General features: G+C 38.6%; 2 protein-coding genes across 14 annotated transcripts in view; both read left to right on the top strand.

The window, feature by feature from the left end:
- Positions 1-23416, top strand: part of LOC5576845 (PTB domain-containing adapter protein ced-6) — a 271935-nt gene that overhangs the window by 89521 nt on the left and 158998 nt on the right. The gene's annotated exons all lie outside the window — the stretch shown is intronic.
- On the top strand, positions 6842-8552 carry LOC5577056 (mucin-2). Its single transcript, XM_021841817.1, has 2 exons — positions 6842-7057; positions 7118-8552. The coding sequence occupies exons 1-2, from the start codon at positions 6888-6890 to the stop codon at positions 8358-8360; spliced, it is 1413 nt and encodes a 470-aa protein (XP_021697509.1). The 5' UTR covers positions 6842-6887; the 3' UTR covers positions 8361-8552.

Genomic DNA, 23416 nt, shown 5'->3' with positions numbered 1-23416 from the left:
AATCATTTCAAGGTACCGTAATCCGGGGTAACATTGATCGGGATGACTCATCTTGTTAAACGTTCAAATAAAGATTTATTGATGAAGCATTTTCGAACCATTAATGGTGCCTCTCTTCCGTATATTCATAAGCTAATGATAATTAAGGTTTTTGTCAAAATTGCGTTTAGTTCATGCGCAAATTTGTCAACTTTTTGAAACAATGATTTCTATCATTATCACTGACACTACCGAAAATTCATGTCTCACATGAGTTCTGTAGACGATGTGATCAAGGAAAATGCGGGTGTTACTAAAAATGGCATCGCCGAAAACGATTCCGTTGTCAAATCTTTCATAAGTTTATTCATTTAGGCAACATTAACTAATTACTATTACGAATGTAGAATTTCCTGAGGAAATTGCCTACTTTTAGGCGTATTACGCGGTTCAAGGTGTTTTTAGTTTTGAAATAACTCAAAAAGTAAATGACTTGTAAGAGTTTGGTCTTCATATTCGGCTTCAGGGGCCCTGATTTTAGTAAGTAACGACATTTCCAATATTAGCGAACGTTGTTTACTTGGGTGATCAATGTTACCCCATATCAACTGAATCAAAAATCACTTAACACATTTATTTAAACATGTTTAAATCTTTCGAAAAACAAAATAAAGTACATAGATAGGAGCGGTGGGTGCCAGTACTTGTTTTAAAAATATGAAATTTGTAACATTTGTATTGTGAAATGAAAAATTTAAGAAAAACTAAAAAAATGATCAATGTTACCCCGGATTACGGTATCTATCTATCACATCCAAACTCCCATTGTTTTCTTGTAGAACTGCAGAGGACTCCTCGGCTTCCATAAAGTAAGTAAAACGTCAACATTTCCCTCTCATCCCCAAATTGACCTGCATTCGGACGCAGTCAGAGCCGTTATTGTTTGTTATAACGCTCTGTATGTCTGTAGCCATACCACAGACAAAATCATACCTTCGAATAGTTCTTCGCCAGTAAAAGGCTTCATATGAATCGCTGAGGTTGATAACCGCTACCTTGGGACAATGCTTTGGCAATTTACCACCATTCTCGGTAATACGACGGGTGGCAAAGAAACCATCAACTGCTGCGGCTCTGTCGACGATTATGGTCACAGTTTTGTCACTATGCAGATCCACGGTACCGTAATTTCGGGTGAAATTGATTACTTTTCAAGGTTTTTCTTGTCTGATTTCTATAATGTTGACAATGCCAAACAACTGAATGCAGGAAAACAAGTATGAAGGTGAGCCTCATTGACTCAAGTACCGAAATTTTCTAACAAATGTAATTTTAGTGCTAAAAAATATGTCTAAAATAAAAAATCGGGAGATCTCATTTCGGGGTGAAATTGATCACTTCGCAATGCCATTATTGTTAGTTTTCAAAACAACTTTACATAATAAATTTGAGCTCCCTGAATCCGAATATGCTTGCCAAATTCTTAACAATACAATATTTATAGAAATAATGAATGTTTAAATTTCAAGAATAACGCAGAAAACTCCTAAGTGTATGCAATTTCCTAAGGAATTTCTTGATATATTACAGAAATTCAATTATTTCAACCAAATCAACGAATTTGTACGAGTTGTGGTTATGAAATCTAGTTTGGGGATATATCTTTAGTATCCTCACAAACTTTCAGGATTATACCATGTCCAAATCCTTGTCTAGAACTAGAAGTTTATTGATGTTTGTCAACACTGCACCGTACAAGATTTTGAAATTTTACATTATTTTCATATAAATAAACATTTTTGAACGCAAAAAACTTCACAACACACAATTTGGACATACTTACGACAAACAATGTTCATTCACTGCAGGTTACACTGATATTTGACCTCCATTGGGAAGAAATAAAATCGAGTGACACAGTGATCAATTTCACCCTACTGATCAATTTCACCCGAATTTACGGTACTTGTAAATATTTATACAGATTTTTGCATTTCCCGAGGAGGAAAGAATAACTCGCCAATAACTTATGCATTCCATATTTCGGTATCATACCAGAATTAGGTATTGTTCAGTTATCAATACCTCATTTTGGTATTATAATGGTATTTGAAAAAAATGTTTAAAACAATTAAAAATACTTCATTTTGGTATTCGATAGCTATTGAGGACTGCTGGAGGTATTGAACAAGTATTGAAAAATTTCACTTTTATATGAAAATCCAACAAGTATTATTTAGGTATTACAATACCTGATCTAAGTATCAGCTTGGTATTTGTAGAATATGCAAAAGGTATTATTTGAGGTATTTTACCTCTTATGCAGGACTCATTCATACCTCATTCAGGTTGTAAGTGTTGGAAATTATCTGGTATGGAATAACTCAATTTGGTATTCAGTAGTTATTTTCTTCTGCTCGGGTTATCTCACACACCTTGTAACCTTGGCGGCACGAGATATGCACAAACAAAGATCGGAATCTTTTGATGCTATCGGGTGTTTCTTCTTCCTTGCTGTTAATTTTGTTTGATTTTCTATAAATATCATTCATGAATTAAGGTGAAGATAAATCGAAGCCAAAGTTCAAATTTTCGAGAGCACGGATCTGGAGAACCAACCATCCGTTTGAGCTGAAAACCTAATCGATTGGTCACCACCAGCTAGCGACCAATCGATCAAGTTTTCACATTGAACGGATGTTCGGTTCTCCAGATCCGTGTTCTTGAAAATTTAAACTTTGGCTTCGATTCATCTTCAACTTAATTCATCATATCTCTAAGTGTTCTGTGTTTGGCAACGCTATCATCCTAATTTGCTATGACGAAATTTGAATTTAATTAACATTTTGTTAATAACATATTACATTTCCCAAGCAATTATTAATTCAATTGAAACGATTTTTGCTTACAATTTTTGGTATTTTTATGTTGGCCCATGTTTGAACATAAAATATTTTATGCAATTCACTAGTGCTCTATATTAAAAGAATCTCTGAAAAAGCCGCATACTCATCCGGAGATAGCTTTGGTAAAATATCTGAAGAAATTTTCACAGAAGATTGTTAAGGAATTCTTAAAACTACCAACGAAGGAAGTAAAAGCAATCTTTTAGAAGGATATTAGATTAAGTAAATTGAAAACGTTTTTTTTTCTTATAAACAGGTGAAATCAACTCACCTGTAAAAAATCTGAACTACTACGGCAAATGAAATGTAAAATGTTTTTAACCAAATGTAAATAAAATCTTAAATTTGTTTTACTAAATAAGGATGATAGTCTTGTCTAATGATACAGAACACCTAGATATAAGAAATTAATGTAATGTTTAGAATCATACTAATAAAGAAATTAAAAAAAATCTTTAAGCAGGAAATTTTGAAACGAGAAGGTGAAAAATCTATAGAAATTCCTGACAAAATCCTTGGTTCTTTATCTATTTCTGAAGATCCCTCGAAAATTCCAGAAGGAATATCTAGATCAATCCATGAGAAATCCTTAAAATCCGTGAAAAATTTAATGGAACAATCTCTATAAGACTCTTTTCAGCAACTACTAGAAAAAAGAAGGATTGAAAAGAAGGAATTTTTAAACGAACCCCTAGAACACAGCTTAGAGAATGCCTGGCTAATTTCTTCGATATCTACCGAAAAGCTAAACATTACATATAATTTGCAATTGGGTTAGATGGACAAATTGATGTGAAGATTTGCGAAAAAGTTACACGTCTTCTCAGTGAGAACCGAACTCACGACTCTCCGATCTCTAGTTGGGGCGCGTTACCACTACGCCATGAGAGGACTCATGAACGCAGAAGTTAACCTGAATTCGATTTCAGCTCAATAATCACGTGGTCCTTTTTCGCAAATTCTTCCGAAAAAGGTGCACTTTGCCAAAAAGGATCGAATTCAGGTTAACTTCTGCGTTCATCAGTCCTCTCATGGCGTAGTGGTAACGCGCCCCAACTAGAGATCGGGGAGTCGTGAGTTTGATTCTCACTGAGAAGACGTGTAACTTTTTCGCAAATCTTCACATCAATTTGTCCATCTAACCCAATTGCAAATTATATGTAATGTTTAACTTTTCGGTAGTTGTTAAAAACTTCCACTCGGCTGGTTGGCCGTAAATCACGATTCATAATTAAAACCAAGTATTCTTCGAGATGTTTTGAAGATTCTTGGAAGTTACCTGATTATTATTCCTGCTGTAGCTCTCGGCTCAATCCCTGGTCAAAAAGTTCAATATACCTTTCTAGTATCACTTGGAAGATCCCTTAAATGAATTTCTGGAGGAATGTGTTGACATATTTCACCTCCTGTCGTTGAAAAGAATAATAAGAAAAGTTCCATAAGAAATTCAACGATGTATATCTTGAGGGAGTGCCTTGAAGAACCCTTGAAGGTTTCTCTGAAAGATGCATGAAAAAATGTGTTTGTGTAAAAAACTCAACATTTACTGACTTTGTCTCTGTTTGAATTCCTAGAGATGACCCTGAACCAACATTAGGAGACAAAAATGGAACAAAAAATTAAGAAGCATGAAAAAGAATTCTTTGAGAAATTTATTGCATAATTTACTAAACTACCAAACACCTGGGGACGTGAATCACTATAAAAAGGGGCCTTGAAAAATGTTTAGTTTAGTATATTTTGCCAATGTTTTAGAATGATTTTAAGAAATTTTAAGAAAATTAATTTAAGAAAATGTTTTACCAAATCCCTCTACAAAGTTTTTGTAAGTTATGTGAGTTCGAAAAAAGAAAACAAAATATGATTTGAACCAGGTTGGATCCCAACCCAAGTTAGCATAAGCCCTAATTCAGCATGATAGATGCATATGAACTCTTCTTCTACCAAGATTGAAGATTGATGTTTATTTTCGGGTTTTTGAAATAGATGCGTCTACCCAAAGTTATAAGGCAAAAGGTACTTCCTAGTTTTTTGAAAAAAAAAACGCATTTTTTTCACATGTTCAACAATAAAACAAAATTCAAACCAATGACATGTAGTTTTTTGACATATTTTTGCTTGTTTGAGTGAAGTGAACATGTTTGAGCAGAAATTGAAATTTTGGATTACACTTAAAATTTGTTTTACCTAAAATATTACGAAAAAACCCGTTTGTCAATATGTGGGCTTCGTAGCCGTGCGGTTAGTGTCACCAGGTATTTAGCCGCATCGGGCTAAGGTGTGTGGGTTCGATTCCCGCTGCAGGCCGGAAAACTTTTTGTGAGGAATGTTCTCCGACTGTACCACTGGGCGTTGCATGCTAGTCCGTTGTCTAGTGTGGTGCTTTCTTCAAAGGGCAAAATGCCCACTGAAAGCATTAACGTGTAGGTGTCTTAAAAAAAAAAAAAAATATCCTTCTAGAAATTCTTCTGAAGATTTCACTTCCAATTCTCAAAAAAAAATCCTACAGTGATGATGATTAAAGGATTTTCTCCAGGAGATCCTTGGACACTCCAACGATACGAGCTTCAGTAATTTCCTCAGGGATTACCCTGATTTTTTTTTTCCTAAAACTATACTAGGAGATCCTCCAGATATTTTTGCACTAATCCTTCAACCGATTCTCCAGTTGTTGTTCTAGCAGATCTTACAAATATTTTTTGAAGATGTTATAAACGTAAATCTTGGAGGACATACTAAGGAAATCTATGGAAGAATCGCCGGAAACTCCTTGGGAACTTAGAATTTCCTTAAAATTTCTAAACGAATCTTTGAAGGTAATTTGTATGGTTTTCCTTGGAAAAATACAGGAAAACCATACAAATTACCTTCAAATTCAATTATTCAATTCTTGAGATACCGAAATAAAATTCTTGGAAGATTTCTTTAGGCAAATTCTCCACGAGAAATTATCACTTAATGAACTTCTAGAGAAATCTTCGGAATAAGCCTTGAATCTTTTGCAATACCTGAATTTCCACGAAATTCCTAGAGAAAATCATGAAAAAATAGAAACAGTAACAGTTCTATTGCTTAATCTGCTAATCTATAAATTTAATTCGAGATTTGTTGAGAAAGCTTTCGTTACAGTTGGAAAAGTCACGTTAAAAATCGTTAGAAATTTAGGCAAAAGGATTACACTCTGCTTGTTTATACAAATCGTTTTTATTTCATTGAAATCTGAGAGGGTGCTGCCAGCTCGGAATACGATTTGGTGCGAATTGGTTCAATATATTTTCGTTAATACCTAGTTCTAGGACTCAAAACTAATGAAGTCCTAAAGCTCTGTTCCAATTTTAGTACCAAACACTTAAGTTTAAGCCAGAAATTTTGTATGATTTGCATGGCAAACAAAATTTGTTTACGGTTTTTGTGATTTTGTCACACCCCTTGGTTTAAACTCACATTTTGGGTATATTTTGTTTTCTATGTCCCTTCCCAATGTCAAAACTCAAACCCCTGTGGCAAATTGAACGTAAAAATTGTCCAAAAGTGTCAAGGTTCATATTTGGGAACATTATTCAAATTAAAGTTTAAATATGTTCTAGCCGTTATTTTAGTTGGAAAGATTGCTAAAGTATTTTCCAAAATACGCTCATTCATTAGTAAATAAAAATAACTATTCATTAAAACAATTTAGGGCCCACTTGAAAAAAAAAAACATAAGACATCGCAAATCAAACCCTCCGAGTTCCTGCTTCTTATCATATTCACAAATTCATATTTGCTCAATATTGAAAAAAAAAACCCAAATGCACTTTTTGAGTCACCTACCTGAGTTTTGTTGTTGTTGTCTAGACGAATCTTGATTTTTCCGGATGCAGATAAACGCGGTAATTTACGACCCTAGTCAGTTATCAAAATTCTAGGCAAGTAGCTGATAATCCATATAATTCGATTACATAAATCGATACATGATTGTACAATGTCTTGTAGTTCAGATTGGGCACTGCTATCGACGACATGTGGAATTGGCTCTTCTTGGCGATACTCGTCGTGGCAAATCCGACTGCAGTAGTCAGCTTGCAGTGTTCGGAAGAGTTTATCCAGAATGTTGTATGTGATGTGACGTGTCCAGCAGAGGGTGACGAAGCAGTGTTTCTTCCGGATTCAACTGGACGGAATTGTGCTAGGTATTACTGCGTATGTCTGTGAACTGTTGATGGAATACAGTCGCGTTTAATAAATTTTAGATACTACATCTGCTCCGATGGAACTCCTCAACCGGCTGAGTGCTCCAGTATGCAGTACTTTGATTTAGTGACAGGAACCTGCACGACTCCAGCTGATGCTTTGTGTAGAGTTCAGGGCGTAACATGCCCAGAAGACGATGAACTAATAGCCAACCCGGAAAGCTGTTCAAGCTTTTACATGTGTGAGGCAGGGTTTCCACATTTCAGGGAATGTGCTGCAGAACATTATTTCTCCAATGGGCTATGTGTTCCAGGAGATTGTGCTGGTTTAGTTACAGATGAGACGGAAGGGACTACCGAAGATGGAACTACCGATGGCTCGTCAGCTATTACTACGGATTCACCATCGGTGACTCCAGAAGCTACAACCGATAGCCCGTCAACCATTTCAACGGAGTTACCTTTCACAACTGCGGAGATTACACCAGAACTCTCGACGGTACCTCCATCAACGGTTCCCACACCAACCGACAGTCCGTCAACTATATCAACAGAGCCACCTCCCACTACTCCGGAGATTACAACCGAATTCTCAACTGTGACCGACAACCCATCAACAGTTTCAACGGAGTCATCCACAACTCCGGAGGTCACAACCGAACTCTCAACTGTGACCGACAATCCGTCAACCGTTTCGACGGAATCACCCACAACTCCGGAGATTACAACCGAACTCTCCACTGTGACCGACAGTCCGTCAACCGTTTCTACGGAGTCATCCATAACTCCGGAGGTCACAACCGAATTCTCAACTGTGACCGACAATCCGTCAACCGTTTCGACGGAATCACCCACAACTCCGGAGATTACAACCGAACTCTCCACTGTGACCGACAGTCCGTCAACCGTTTCTACGGAGTCATCCATAACTCCGGAGGTCACGACCGAACTCTCAACTGTGACCGACAACCCATCAACAGTTTCAACGGAGTCATCCACGACTCCGGAGATTACAACAGCTTCCGCGCCGACCGTGGAACCTTCCACTGTGACCAATGAACCTAGCAGCACGGTAGAATCTACCACGGCAACAGATGCACCTCCATCCACCGATCCAGCGGTCGTTTGCCAGGGTGTAGACATCGGAGTCCTGGCCCATCCGTTCAACTGCTACCAGTACTTTGTGTGCATTTTCAGCGCCGGCGCACTGTTCAGCTGTGCTCAGGGACAGATTTTCGACCCGCGGTTGATTTGTGTTGCCGGCAGTAGGGAAACTTGTGTTCCTACGAGACCGACCGCGTAACTTCTGTTATGAGTCCAATACCACTCAGTAGATCTTCGAATAAATCGAGGAAAGTTCACAAGTTTTACATAGAACTCATAGTGGATAGCAATAATTCCGTTTATTTTACAATTCTATTAGATATTAAAATAACAGTTAATAGATTATAGGTATAAATAAACAGAAACAAAATAAAGTTTTTGAAATTTTGAACTGAAAACTTTTTTTGCACGGTACGCATTCTCCGTGCAAAAACAGAATCGGGTGTAATTTGCACCTACGATCCCAGGCTTGGTGAGTGATGATTGATGGTGTGTTGCGCTACGGGGTGATCTATAGATGAAGTGATAATGTGCTTCTACAGAATTTCATGCCTGCTTTGCGATTTGGGCGATCCGTATGAAATAGGTATTGAAAAAGGTATTGACTTATGGAGGATCTTTCTATCATTGGTTCTATTATAAGTGGACAGAGGAAGAAAAGAGAAGGAATGGTGTTAGACGTAAACGTGATACTCATATAGGCCACCAGCATACCATTTCATGTCATTTTTTTTCTTGCTATTGTTCGTACATACTTTAACCCATTAACGCCAGAATTATTTCACGTTCATTGAAATCTGATTGTTTCTGGAGTATCGCAATATTAAAATATGGAAAATTAAAAAGACTTGATTATTGTGAGAAAAATAACGGAGCGGTAACATGCTAATATAATTATAAATAACAATACATACAAAACGTACCTCTTTGGAAACAATGAAAAATACTCCACAAAATTATGCTGAAGTACGAAATACACACTAGATCTGTTAACTTGTTGGAAAAAGTTCTCTGACTCTCCGTGCCACATCAAATTCTGAACATATTTATAAAAACATGTTATCTGTCCAAAAATAAGCCAATTGGATAAAGTTTTAGAGGTGTATCAAAATGATTTCGTGGTTTTTTGGACCAATCTACCGGAACGCCTTCATGAAACTCAAAAATTACTTACACTGGAAATCCAGGATCCATACCGTAATCTCAGGATCCACACTGGAATCTCAAAATTCTCACTGGCATCCCAATATCCACACTCTGGAAACCCAGGACCCATACTGAAATCCCAGGCTCTACACCGGAATCCTAGGATCCACACTGGAATCCCAGAATTATCCTTGGAAACCAAGGATCCATGTTTCAATCTCATGATCCACACTGAAATTGCGAGATCCAGACTGGAATCCTAAGATCCTTAATAGAATCCCAAAAGCCACACTCGAAATTCAGGATCCACACTGGAATCCAAAGATCCACAGTGAAAACTCAAAATCGTCAGTGGTATTCCAATATCTACACTGAAATCCAGGACCCATACTGGAATCCCAAGATCTACACTGGAATCCAATAATTTACAACGGAATCCTAGGATCTCTACACTCAGCAGTTTAGTGTCAGTAAATACACAATTGAGATGCTTGGAAATCGATACATGATGTGCATTTCAAATGCTGATTAACAGTTTAAAACTTTTGAATAACGGATGTTCAGTAAAAAATGAGAAAGATTTCAATTTCTTTCTGTAATTAAAGTGAAGAGCGTATTTTTTTTTGTCTCTCCAAGAGAATTGCTCTATTGACTCCCTAAAAATGGGTACCATGTTCCTTTTCGCTCGGTTGCTATCAATTCAATCGGTTTTATGAAACGCATGGCCATCGTGAAAAAACGAAACGAGTTTGCGTGACGCCGGCTCCTATACCTTGATTCACCGAACCTTCAAGAATCAAGATGAAGGGCATCATTTGTTAGAAGAAGTACGTGGATGGGAAGTAGGTCTTCTAGCCAGACAACATGCTTGCAGTTTCCATACAAAACTCTCCGTTTCTCTTGTATGCTAAAACACAATACTTTTCTAAATCATAAAAAAATAACTTTTGGGAATCGAAAGTATTATGAACCTTGTTGAGAAGTATTGTTATACATATGAAGTTTGAATTCTGTGGTAAATTGAGCAAATAAATTGCCATACAAACTGGGAAACTTGCATGCAAGTTGGCTGATATAAGGATCGTTCATTTTATAAAGTGGACACTTTATTTATGCTATATCTTTTTTATTTATTGATAAAATCGTAATCGGTTTTCTGTGTATCGTTGACCTATTATTCTAAAATGCTATGAAAATATAAAATCTTTGAAAATGCTTTTGGTTGAAGAGCTAAATAGTTTTTCCAAAAACTCTTAAAAAAAGCTGTCCGTCAAAGTTTAACATTATTTTTCGCAAAACAAAAATCCTTATTTTTATGAACAAATTGTATGTTTGTATCCTTTACTATTCTACTAAAGGTAAAGCTTTAAAAATATCAATTATATTCCACCATTCTATGACATTAGGTAACATTTATGGCCAAATTTGCTGATACACCATCCTTTCACTCCCAGCAAAAGAGAAAAGTAAAAAGCGTGTTCAAAACTAGTTTGGATTACTAAAGAAACTATATTAGTATAAACGAAAGCTAAATCGTGAGATTATACTACAGTCTTAAGTATAAATTTTACTGTTTATGGTAGTTTTACTGAAAAGTCTCATACTTTTAAAATCATGTACGCATATTTATCGATCTACAGCAAATTGTAAACAGTTTTCTCCGAATTTTTCAATTGGTAATCTCAGAATAACATATTATGAAAATAATATGTGGAAAATAAAATCGATTTTATTACAGCAGTGTTGCCAATTTTGATGATTGTCAATGTACTTTGATAGGTCTTCTAAGAATAAAACAATTGTGTTTCTGTTGTGCTTTGAATGTGACGTGGGGACTTACTAAATAACTCTTTGAAGGCGTAAGTTATTTTTCACATTAATACTATATTAGGACTTCCGTCAGGACGTACTTTTACACAAAAAATTCTACTCATATCAATTCCCATCAAATTTAAAAAAAATTTCTTTAAAAATATACGGGAAAATTGATTTTATTATATCTGTAAAATTGTTGCTCCAAAAATAACTTGATTTTTTCCATCAGGCTTCTGATTGATGATGCTTTCGAAGAACAAGCCTTTTTTGAAAACAGATAATATAAATTATCGAATTTTCCAGCCAATTTCTTACAATCATTGATTTTGATAACCTCAAAAAATCGACGGATCTAATCGTTGTTCCATATTCGTGTGAAATTTAATTATTTTGGAGAATTTTTATTATCACAACATTGTACAATACTAGTCGAACGATGTGCAAAAAACCGATTGAAATTTCATTGATTAATAAGAAAGATACAGCATGCACAAGGTGTCCACTTTATAAAATGAACAGTCCTTAGTCAAATTTTGCATTTTCAACAGACAATATCTTGAAAACTAGACGTGCAAAAAAAAAAACGGCAATAGATTTAGCAACCCTTAATTAAGTAAATAGCGGTATTGTGAAGCTTGGGACAAAATCGTGTTCCGCAGTGTAATTGGTAGGCATACTAAGCAGCTGACCACGTGAATCCGGAATTGTATTCGGAAGATGGACATCAGTGCTCTTCTGAGAGCATTGCGACTAAGTTCTGCCTTACGAATGATCAGGGCCCCTTTTCCAATATTCATTGACGTATTTTGAAGAATAAACATTATGTTTTCAATTGAAAATGCTGAATTCGTTGTAAAATTTGTTATTGAGCACTCGTTAGCAGAGCTTTTGCCATTTTAAGGCAGCCAAGCATTCAGTATGGGTGGTAGGTCATTTGGCATAAAGTCGTTTGGCATAAAGCCGTTTGGCATAATGGTCATTTGGCATAACGGTCGTTTGGCATAATGGTCGTTTGGCATAATAGTCGTTTGGCATAATGAGTCTGAAATCAAGAATTTCTCATTTTTTCGTTTTTACCTTTCTATTGAATCTCTCTGATGACATCAGGCTTGTTTTGGAGTCAATTGATACAAAATGACACTTTATTCAACAATCATTCACTCCTGAATAAATTTAAGCATATTAAGAAAGTTATTGTCAATAGTATTTTATTATTTATCCAGAAATTACCCTTCTTTCAAAAATTAATTCTTCAAACTCAGATTTTTTTCACGAGCTCGGCAGTGCGAATCTCAGTTTCCCGATTTTAACCAAGACTCAGCTAACAATTTGTCTGGTTGCTTAGCAACGCAGCATGATTTGCTTAGATCCCAGGAAATTTGTTTGCCGATTACTCGGTTGTGCGGATCTCGGTTGAAATTAGAGGATATTCGACATTTTAAGCTAAGTGTGTTCTTTCGAGTTTCGCTATTGGAACAAATTTTTGCACTGAAAATTTTTATATATTTAGCACAAATTTACCCTTCTTTTAATTGTTCTATTTTATTTATTTTTTTTTCTAAATATGATGCAACCATAACACAGCGTAACAAAAATGACATTTTTGCGTGTCTCAAGGATCAAATTATGTGTCTCTAGTAGATTTGGGGTTGCTGAATCTGATGCCATTCTCAGAAATGTTCCAGCACGTCACAATTTTTAGCTACAGGTCGCCAAAGTTGTATTAAACACTGATTTTATTAATGTTTACATGAAATTTAAAGTACAATTTATCAAACTTTTTTGTAATCTAATCCACCAAACATGCAAAATAGAACTTGAACTTTTATTTTAGACATAATTTGATTGAAATTGCGCGATTAAATTTCGATTAAATCGATTTTTTCAGCATGCTTGCAGTCTCCATACAAAGTTCTTCGTTTCTTCTATATGGCAAAATACAACAATTCTCTAAACCATCAAAAAATAACTTTTCCGTATCGGAAGTATTACAAACTTTAATGATAAGTATTGTTATACACATAAAGTTTGAATTCTGTGGCAAATTAAGCCAATATATTACCTTACAAGTTGGCAAACTTGCATGCAAGTTGGCTGAAATAGTCATTTTTTGCATTTTCAACAGTCGATATCTCAAAAACTAGACGTGCTATGATATTTCTGAAAACGGCAATGAATGCAGCAACCCTTAATTAAGTGAATAGCGGTATTTTGGTGCTGGAGACAAAAACGTGTTCCGCAGTGTAATTATAGGTATGAAAATTGTTGATTTTAAATTTCAATAAATTTCTCCTTCTTTTATGCATAGGCTGTTCTTTGGAGCTATATTGTTTAAGTATTTTTTTGTTTCCAACTGACAAAAGGGCGGCAATCGATAACACTGATCTGCTCAAATTATCAGCGAAAAGAGAAATCGATTACTGCAGTTACTTCGATGGGTTGTGTTACTTTTCCCCAAATGTCGGTTCCCCGAATGCCAGTTCCCCGAATACCCCGTTTCCCCGACTAGCCCACTTCCCCGAAAAGTTTTTAGCACTCATAATTGTCGTAACATTATACATTTCATGGTGGCGAACGAACTGACCATCTAATATGCACCCATCTTTATTTAATTGGCGGTTCTTTCGAGTTTTACCGTCCTCAGTATTTTTACCAACATGTGTATTGCCGAGAATAACAGAATACTTCCTTCTTTTGAATGTTTATCGTTCTTTCTTGTCACCACTTTTCGGGGAAACTGGTCATTCGAGGAAATGCTATTCGGGGAAAAGTAGCACAACCACTTCAATGATTCTGTACGCACTTTTTTATGTCTTTTAATTTTTTTATGTCGAAATATTTTTTGCGTCCATTCTTCTAATGGATTATTATGAATTTTGCCTTCTTTTAAAAATAGGCTGTTCTTTATATTTATACTGTTTTAAATTTTATTATTTAGTAAACCTCAATGTAAACTATTTTATCAATTCTTGTCAGATGTGTTGTTAGAATGATAATTACTTTAGAACCTGCCAATTTTCAACATATACTTTTTTTGAGGCAAACGCGTGAACTCCTTCCGAGGTATGCCGGAAAAAATATTATTCCCTTCTCTCGATAATAGACGGTGTTTTTGATGTACACTTCCAAAATTAGAATTTACATTGAACCGTTGAAAAGTTTCGCCACAAATATTTTCTTTTAAAGATGTGTTGTTCATTTGACCTATGCTGTGAACAGACTTTTTTTGTGTTAGAGCCTTAAACATTTTAAACGAAAAATAATCTGCTCTCGTATATAGGCAATTTTTGCATTAAGTCGCATTGATAGATCTTTGGACTATAGCTTTAGATATTTTGCAAAAAAATCAATTCTTTTATCAAGTAATTTCTTCGAGTGTTACGTCCAAACTGGGACAGAGCTTGATCTGCAGCGAAATATTCTATGAGCGTTCCCTTGATGAATAACTGCGAACTTTCTTTGCCAAAATACTGTTTCAAATTTGTTTATCGCAACAAGCTCAAAAATACTCTATGTTCTGAGATGTAGAGACCCGTCACGAGTTTAATTTAGTAATGCTCTTTAATGTCACAATAATTTTTGAAATTCTTAGCTTGGAAAATCTCTGAACGAACACCACGCTTGTTTAGAACCTACCAACATTTTTTGCTATGGGCTCGGTGATGTTGATCTCGGTAAAAGCTTAAACAATGCCGATATTTATTTTAAGTCAATCATTATGCCAAACGACCATTATGCCAAACGGCCATTATGCCAAACGGCCATTATGCCAAACGACCATTATGCCAAACGACTTTATGCCAAACGGCTTTATGCCAAACGGGGTACAATAATCAGTATGCTATTTTAGGATATATGGCTTATTTTAATGATTATTGGTTACCTGGGTATTTTTGCACTTAAATATGTATGCATATTCATAATTTAAGCGATCTGATGACATGTTGACTATTAAAAATAACTTTATGATTCGCATAATTGAGTTCAAGAATAGCCCTTTCATTGAGCTGTTATTTTTAATCTATACATATAACTATCAAAGGGTAAGCCATTCACACGATACCACATGAGTCTGGTATTTTTCCACCAGGTTTAGTAAACATCTTTATTGTATGATGAGCAAATATCTTCGAAAAAGCAAGGATGATAAAGGTCACCTTTATTCCAATGGTTAGAGGTCAAATATAACAGTTTTGAATGACGCAGCAGTCAGTCCTAACTAGTTTTGAAGAAGTCTAATTATAAAGTCTAACAAAAACAACATTTTTGCGTGTCTCAAAGAGCGAATCATGTGTTTCTAGAAAATTAGGAATTGCTGAATCTAATGCCGTTTTCAGAAATGTTATGGCATGCCACAATTTTAAGCTACAGGCTACCAAAGATGCATAAAATACTGAATTTATTGATTTTGACCTAAGCATAACTGGCCCAGATGAAAATAGCAGGCGTTGAAAAAATAACGTTAAAAGTTTGTCTTTTCAAATAAATGTTCGTAATATTCTAAAACAGGTTTCCAGATCAGATTGGTGGACAGATTTAGCTGTGTTTTCTTCAATTCTGTGTGGAAAACAACCCTTAAAAGTGAAGAAATTCGATTTTTGCTCGAAAGAATTTGTTGAAACTTTCAGGGTGTGAACTGAGGTTGGTACAAAATTTACTCAACATATGGTTCAAGAGCAGTTTGAAGCACGAATCCGAACATGATATAATCCAATAGTCGGTAATTGACAAAAACTTGCGCCTATACCTTAAGGCTGCACTGAGTCGAACATTCATCATCGGTCAATTAATTCACCGAGAGTGTTATTGATAACTGCATTAGGCGTTGATAACCTGGTGAGGCATAAATACCTGATAAACGAATCATGACACCGTGCAGCTCGACGGCAAATCATTCTGATAAAGGGATCTTACCGAAGAGCAGCACTTCGAGAGTCGAACGATGCCCAACCCAGTGCACAGTGGGCAAAAACGGACCCATAACGGTGACTGCTAGATAAAATACCAATTTCCAAGTAAAAAATCATGATGACTATATCTTTTTGTGCAGACTTCGGAAAGTACCATATTTTGCCCATATTTACCCTTTTTCGCTTATTTCCATCAAATCATGTGTCTCCAATATATTCAAGAGTATATTTTGTGTTGCTGAATCAGATGCCGCTCTCTGAAGTGTCATAATTTTGAGCTACATGTCACCAAAATTGTATAAACATATTTTAAACGTTGTTTTTAAGTTTTTTTTGTAGCACATGAAGTTTTGATTTCTGTGATAAATCAAGCAAATAAAACGCCATACAGTTGGAAAACTTGCATACAAGTTAGCTGGAATTGTCAAATACTGCGTTATCACCGCAGTAAAGCTTATCACCGACTTCGATGAATTGATTACCGAAATTTCATCAGCTGAACATTAGGTAAACGCTAAGATAGTAATAAAAATGCAAAAAATATTATTTTACGTGGTTTTCAATTGTTCGTGTATTTTTAGTCATCAAAGTCATGGGTTCGTTTTTTCCCACTGTGCAGTGTGGTTTCTTCCTGGAATAAAGGTTGCGCCAACGGGGAGGTGTTGCCGATAATTTATTTTGTTGCTTATTGTGGGCAATATTTGTATTCCTAGAAGTTTTATACACCTTTTTACGGTCGTCATGATTCCGGTCTGACAGGTGTTTATGTAATGTGCTGCATTTGTGGCGGCGATTGTGCTGCAGTTTACTGTTGATTGCAAAATGACGGCAAAAGCAGTTCTGAATGGCCAAGCGAGGCAAATTGAATTATAATGGTTTAATGGATGCGACGAGGTGGCCTGAAAGGAACCGTGCTTAAAATGATATGACATTGGGATATTTCCGTGAAGATGTACCATTAGAGTGATGCAAATTTTGAAATTTTAGCTCCCCTATGCTTAAACGATTTTAATTATAATAAATAGCATCCTCCTAAAGTTTGAAGTGATTCGGAAGAAATTTGACTGTGCACACGCCATTTGAAGTTTATATGGAGATTACTATGGAAAACGCCAAACTTTTGTGTTCAGCCCTCTATCTCTTCGTCATAATATTTTATGGAAAAGTGAACACACTTAGCTCATGTGAAAACTTCCCAGCTACAACTTTGCCGAAAACCACTTTTTGATTGGACGACAGGATAAATTGTTATTCATCATCATAAAGTTGGTTTGCATGTAGCATGCTTCACCAACTGTTCGGGAGGCAACAGTGGTGCTCCTGGTGGGAAGAATAGATCAAAGTAATCCAGGCTACTATGTTCTACAGCAAAAAAGCAGTGTTGCTATTGAAGTAATTGAATGATCATCTCAGCATGATATAGACTTTGTTATCACTAATAACAAATTATCCTTACGTCCCATCAAAATGTGGTCTTCAGCAAAGTTGTAGCTGGGAAGTTTTCACATGAGATGAGTGTGTTCACTTTTCCATAAAATATTATGACGAAGAGATAGAGGGCTGAACACAAAAGATTGGCGTTTTCCATAGTAATCTCCATATAAACTTCAAATGGCGTGTGCACAGTCAAATTTCTTCCGAATCACTTCAAATTTTGGGAGGATCATTTTCATCATAATTGACATCGTTTAAGCATAGGGGAGCAAAAACTTCAAAATTTGCATCAGTCTAATGTACCATAATACGCTATGCACCAGGAAGCCATGTCATAAAAAAATATTAAATTTGAACTCCGAAATGGAGATTCTTAAGTTGGAGAATACTACAATGATAAATCTTCAAGCTGTTTAGTGAAGTTCTCCTGCTGGTTGGAACGCCCTTAATTCTTCTTTCTGGCATTACGTCCCCACTGGGACAGAGGCTGCTTCTCAGCTTAGGGTTCTTATGAGCACTTCCACAGTTCTTAACTGAGAGCTTACTGTGCCAATGACCATTTTGCATGCGTATATCGTGTGGCAGGTACGATGATACTCTATGCCCTGGGAAGTCGAGAAAATTTCCAACCCGAAAAGTTCCTCGACCGGTGGGATTCGAACCCACGACCCTCAGCTTGGTCTTGCTGAATAGCTGCGCGTTTACCGCTACGGCTATCTGGGCCCTTAATCTGAACACTTTTTAAATTGAATCCCTCTATTCTGTCTGTCTATTGTTCCGACAGGTGATGAATTTTCGGACAATCCAAAGAGCGAACTCGTATTTTGGGTTTTGGAGTTGCTTTTAGCTGCAAAATTTATTAATTTCATTAGTTTTGAGCATAAACATAGTTCATAAGTTCAATTTTACAATTTAGTTCATAGTTTGCATGATTTAGATATCAGTAGAATAACAAATTTAATGTTTAGCTTACATTTTTTACACTGTGTTTCTCGTTTGTGTCTAGTAGGCTATCTGTTTTTACTATTTTGTGTTTTCCAAACGATCGGCTGCGAAGTCATCGGTGGAGTTTTTTTCTTCGTTTCTCACAGTTGGCAGTAGGTACACGGCGAGAAATTATTCGGACAATAGGGCGCCGTCCTGAACATTCCCCGACCCGTATTGCTCAGTGTCCTCTCGAGCAGTACCATCACCATCTAGGACGGCTAGTTTTGCCACCGGTCGCCGTAGTACACCAGTTGCTGTCTGTACTTTTGCACTGCGACATCTGCCATCTCGTCCAGGGAACACGCGTAGAACTTGTCCCCTTATCCATCCGTTGCGGACTCTATCGTCCACGATGACCACCAGATCATCGGCAGAGACCGGTCTGGTGTCTACGAACCATTTGGTTCGTCTGGTTATGGTGGGCAGCGCGTCCAGAATTGGTCCAGCAAGCGCTGGCACAGGAACCAGCTGGTGTGTAGAGCCTGCCTATCGTCCACAAGTTGGGTTGAAGGCTGGTTCACCCCGCTAGTACTCAGCATGAGGAAGCAGTTCGGAGTACGTGCCGGGTGCTCCGAAGTCTGGAGCGGCATGTAGGTCAACGTCCTCGAATTCACCATCGACTCAGCTTCCACCAGCAACGTGACCAAGACTTCCTCGCTAGGTTTGCGCTCGACCGATAGCGAAGCCAATGCACACTTCACCGACCGAACCATGCGCTCCCAAGACCCCCCCATATGTGGTGCAGCTGGAGGATTGAAGCGCCATTGAGTGACCGTATTAGTGAATGTCGATGCCAGCTCTTGGTTGATTGCTCTTATTTGCTTACTTAATTCGCCGCTGACTCCAACAAAGTTTGTCCCCCGATCACTGTACTGCCCATAACTGCATATTTGTAACATTCGACAAAAGTAGGCATTGAGTAAATGGGATACCAAGTTTGTATTTTACTGCAGTATGGGAGGAAACTAAAATTTAAAAAAATCATTAAGAATTCAAAAGAGCTTATTTGATGCTGAAATTGTGTACAACTCATACCGCATATTGGGTGAATAGACAGAAAATAATTTTGATTGAAATTTCGTTGCTACTACATTATGAGGCTCATGTATAATCTCAATGTGACTGTTATGCGGTTACATTTGCCAGTGTGACAAAACAACTTGGTATTTTTTTCGAATTTTCTAGAACAAACTCACAGATTTTAGTAAGTTGATCGAAAGTATTTATCATTTGATGACTCTTCCAGGTATTAAGGACATATAGGAAGGAATCCCTGTCATGGCAGTGAAAATGGCTTCCTCACATATACAAACACATTTCTGGAAGTGCTCATTATTTCTCAAAATATTTCACTTACCTACACTAAGTTCACTCCCAAATTGCTAACGAGACATCAGAACACTATTACCTTACGATTTCCGTAGTTTAAACACTAGTAGCTGGTGGAAATTCCATGAACCGTGCTAATTTTCAACACGGACGTTTAACTTTGCTACAATTGTGTACACTTATCCACCAGCGAACGAAGAACACTTTCCGCCGAGATTTACCACTTTCGCTAAACGTAGAACCTCCAACACAGTTTACTGTCACTACTTGTTAATTAAAGAACAATTACTGATGCATTTCAGATGAAAACAACTTAAAATTTCACCAAACAGTGCTAAAAACAATCACTTGATCACAGCAATTCGCTTTTTTATTTTTCTAATTTTACGCCGGCTGCTCGCTTGCAGGGCTGTCAGAAACGTTGATGGTTATGTACGACATCAAGCAATCTTATTGAGTCGAAGGATAAAAGACTGAAATTAAAGTAGCGATTACTGGCAACAACGTCTTATCAATTATAATTTCACTATTGCCAACAAATAGGAGAATATTTTTTGTGTACCACTAGTTTTATACAGTTATTAGTGGATTCAAAGGAGTTTCACCTTAACTACAAATTGTCAAAAATGTCGAATGTGACTGTTATGCAGTTATGGGCAGTGTAGATCTCCGAAGGTGCCCCCCTTTTTTTTTTTTTTTTTTTTTTTCTTCTAAGCAATGGGGGGATAATCTGCTCAACAGACGCCGTGTGGGGTTAGGGACCATTTACTACATGCAAGCAGTAAACAGGACTGCACCCCCGACCCACTAAACCATTTCCATTGCCGCCAAACCCTTCGTCTCTCCGGGACCACCAAGAAGGCATTGCTTCGAAGAGGGGCTATTGCACATCGCATCCTCCAGGTTAGCTGCGTAGCCATGCAGCAACGAACATCGATGACACGCTTAGGGGGGTCCACCAAGGTAGCATGCTGGCGCTTTGCCAGCTTCCCAAGTGGTCCTCACCTCCCGTTGTCCGCTGAAAGCGGGCAGGGTCGACCACTACGCCCGCGCCCAGCTGCACCGCAGGTATCAAGAACTGATACTGCGGGCTTCGCAATTTGACCTACTGAAGGCTCAGGCCCTATCAGCTAGCACCAGCTGGGATTGCTGACGAAGGGGCCTCCACCTGCCCCGAACAACCAGAGGCTCGTATCCACCCAGTAGGCCGGCGCCACGACAGCAGCGCTACCAGGATGTTCTCCCCGCGGCCACTTAATCGCTGTAAGGGTCGATTTCGACCGTAGGGCACCGGTATGACCTACGTGGCCGACTGCGAACCCTTGGACCACCTGTTGTTTAGCGTCTGCACTAGCCACTCCTCGAGTCCACTCGCCACCTCCTTTGCAGTTCCGAGACGATGTGGGTGATAGCCGATGAAACGGCATTCCAGCCAAACTCGTCTTCACACATCCTCTGGACCAAATTGTCCGGAGTCGTGTCCCGACCGCATGTGGCTAACATGCGGTCACGCATTGTGCGGAAACGCGGGCACACGAACAAAACGTGTTCCGCCGTTTCCTCTAAACCTGCACAAACTGGACATTCGGGAGAACCCGCATGACCGAAACGGTGTAGATACTGTCTAAAGCAACCATGGCCCGAAAGGACCTGTGTCAGGTGGAATGTTAGTTCCCCATGGCGCCTATTGACCCAGATATCTAACCTCGGAATCAACCTGTGAGTCCACACTCCCTTGGTGGAACTGTCCCACGCACGCTGCCATTTGACCATGGAGGCCAGTCTGGCAGTCCTGCGTATGCCTCTTGTGCCGCGCATTTCGAAGCACTCTATGTCTTCCATGATAAGGATACCAATAGGCACCATACCGGTGATGACGCAGAGTGCATCGTGTGACACGGTACGGTACGCGCTCGCAACCCTCAGGCACATTAGCCTATAAGTACTCTCTAGCTTGCTACGGTAGCTCTTGGTACTTAAGGCCGTGCCCCAAGCCGGGCCACCATACCTCAGTATGGACGAGGCGACACTGGCCAGAAGCTTTCGCTTGCTGGCGTACACCGCAGAGCTATTGGACATCATCCGGGACAGTGCCACAATAGCTGTGGAGGCTCTCTTGCAGGCATAATCGACGTGGCTACCGAAGGTAAGCTTATCGTCGATCATCACCCCCAAGTGTTTGACGGAGCGCTTCGAAGTGATCGTGCAGTCGCCTACACTGATCACCGCTTGCTGCACCGACTTTCGGTTGTTGACAACAACCGCCTCAGTTTTGTGGTGAGCCAATTCCAGTTTCCTGGAGCTCATCCACTCCTCCACAATTGCGATCGAGTGGGCTGCAGTCAATTCCACTTCTTCGATCGATTCACCGTAGACCTCCAGGTGCCCCCCTCCGTGCTATGAATCGTCGTAATGCCATCTTGCAGCACTCCATCGACAAACTGGTGACCAGGGTTGGGAAAAAATCTGAAATTCACTCTACAGTAGCCATGCAAACCCAATCACAGTCAGCGAAGCCAGTGGAACTCACGCCCATCGCTGCTGTAGGCAAAATGCCTTGAAAATAGCAAAACACCCGTTGCTAAGGGCAACCCAAAACTACTGTAGAAAAATGTTCTATTTCCCGCTGCATTTCCCGCATTTAGAGCCTTCAATGACACTCATGATTTAGAAAATTCGTGCACCCAACATAGGCTACTTGATGAGATTCACGTTTTTGAACTACTGTAATGGGAGAGCCACGTGATTTTCGCGAAAATTGAAGCCTACTACTATTACCATTCCCAGCACTGCTGATGACGACTTCGAGATGGATCGCCCTGATTGTCAGACAGGTAAAGAGTGCGATCCATCGTTTCACTTCACGACGACCTTGGACGACCAACAGCGGGCCGAAGTAATCCACTCCAACGAAGCTGAACGGCCTGATCCGGGGAGTGACTCTTGTCCCCGGTAGTGGTGCCATTCTAGGAACTGCCGGTGTCGCCTTGTAGATCTTGCACCACATGCAAGATTTGCCGATCTTCCGAAATGCTGCTCTCATCTCCGACAAGTGGTATTTCTGCCGCATTTCATTCACTGCTGTTTCTCCGTTGGAATGTTTGTACGAGTCAATGATGAGCTGGGTAACGTAGTGGTCCTCGGTAGCACAGTTCGGTACTTGAAGTCGAAGGTAGTATCAGAGAACCCATCGATCCGTCCTTCCATTCGAACTACGCCTTGGTTGTCCAAAAAAGGAGACAGTTTATACAGTTTGCTTGAACTTTCGAGGCGCTGCTGTTGATCCACTGGTAGAGACTGGTTGTTCTGCAACGTCATCACCTCATCTCCAAAAACTTCAAACTGTGCCAGCTTGATGATCGTCTGCTCCGCTCCCTGAAGTTCTTCTCGAGTAAGGATGTCAGTTACATCGGATTCTTCTTTATTCCGCTTCCGCTTCAGCTGGTCAATGAATCGGTGAACATAGGCGACTGATCGTAGACAACGCTCCCACTTAGAAAAGCGGCACTTGTTCTTTCCGGACTTCACGATGTATGTGGATTGGTCTCAGTTCCTCCGTAGTTGAGGTAGATTGCGCCTCCTGTTTTGGCCAAAGGTTCTGAGGCTCGTATAGGAAGTCTGGTCCACAGAACCA

Source organism: Aedes aegypti, chromosome 2, assembly GCF_002204515.2.
Source record: "Aedes aegypti strain LVP_AGWG chromosome 2, AaegL5.0 Primary Assembly, whole genome shotgun sequence".
Lineage (NCBI taxonomy): Eukaryota > Metazoa > Arthropoda > Insecta > Diptera > Culicidae > Aedes > Aedes aegypti.
The sequence above is the reverse complement of the archived record's forward strand: the minus strand, read 5'-3'. Positions and strand labels throughout refer to the sequence as shown.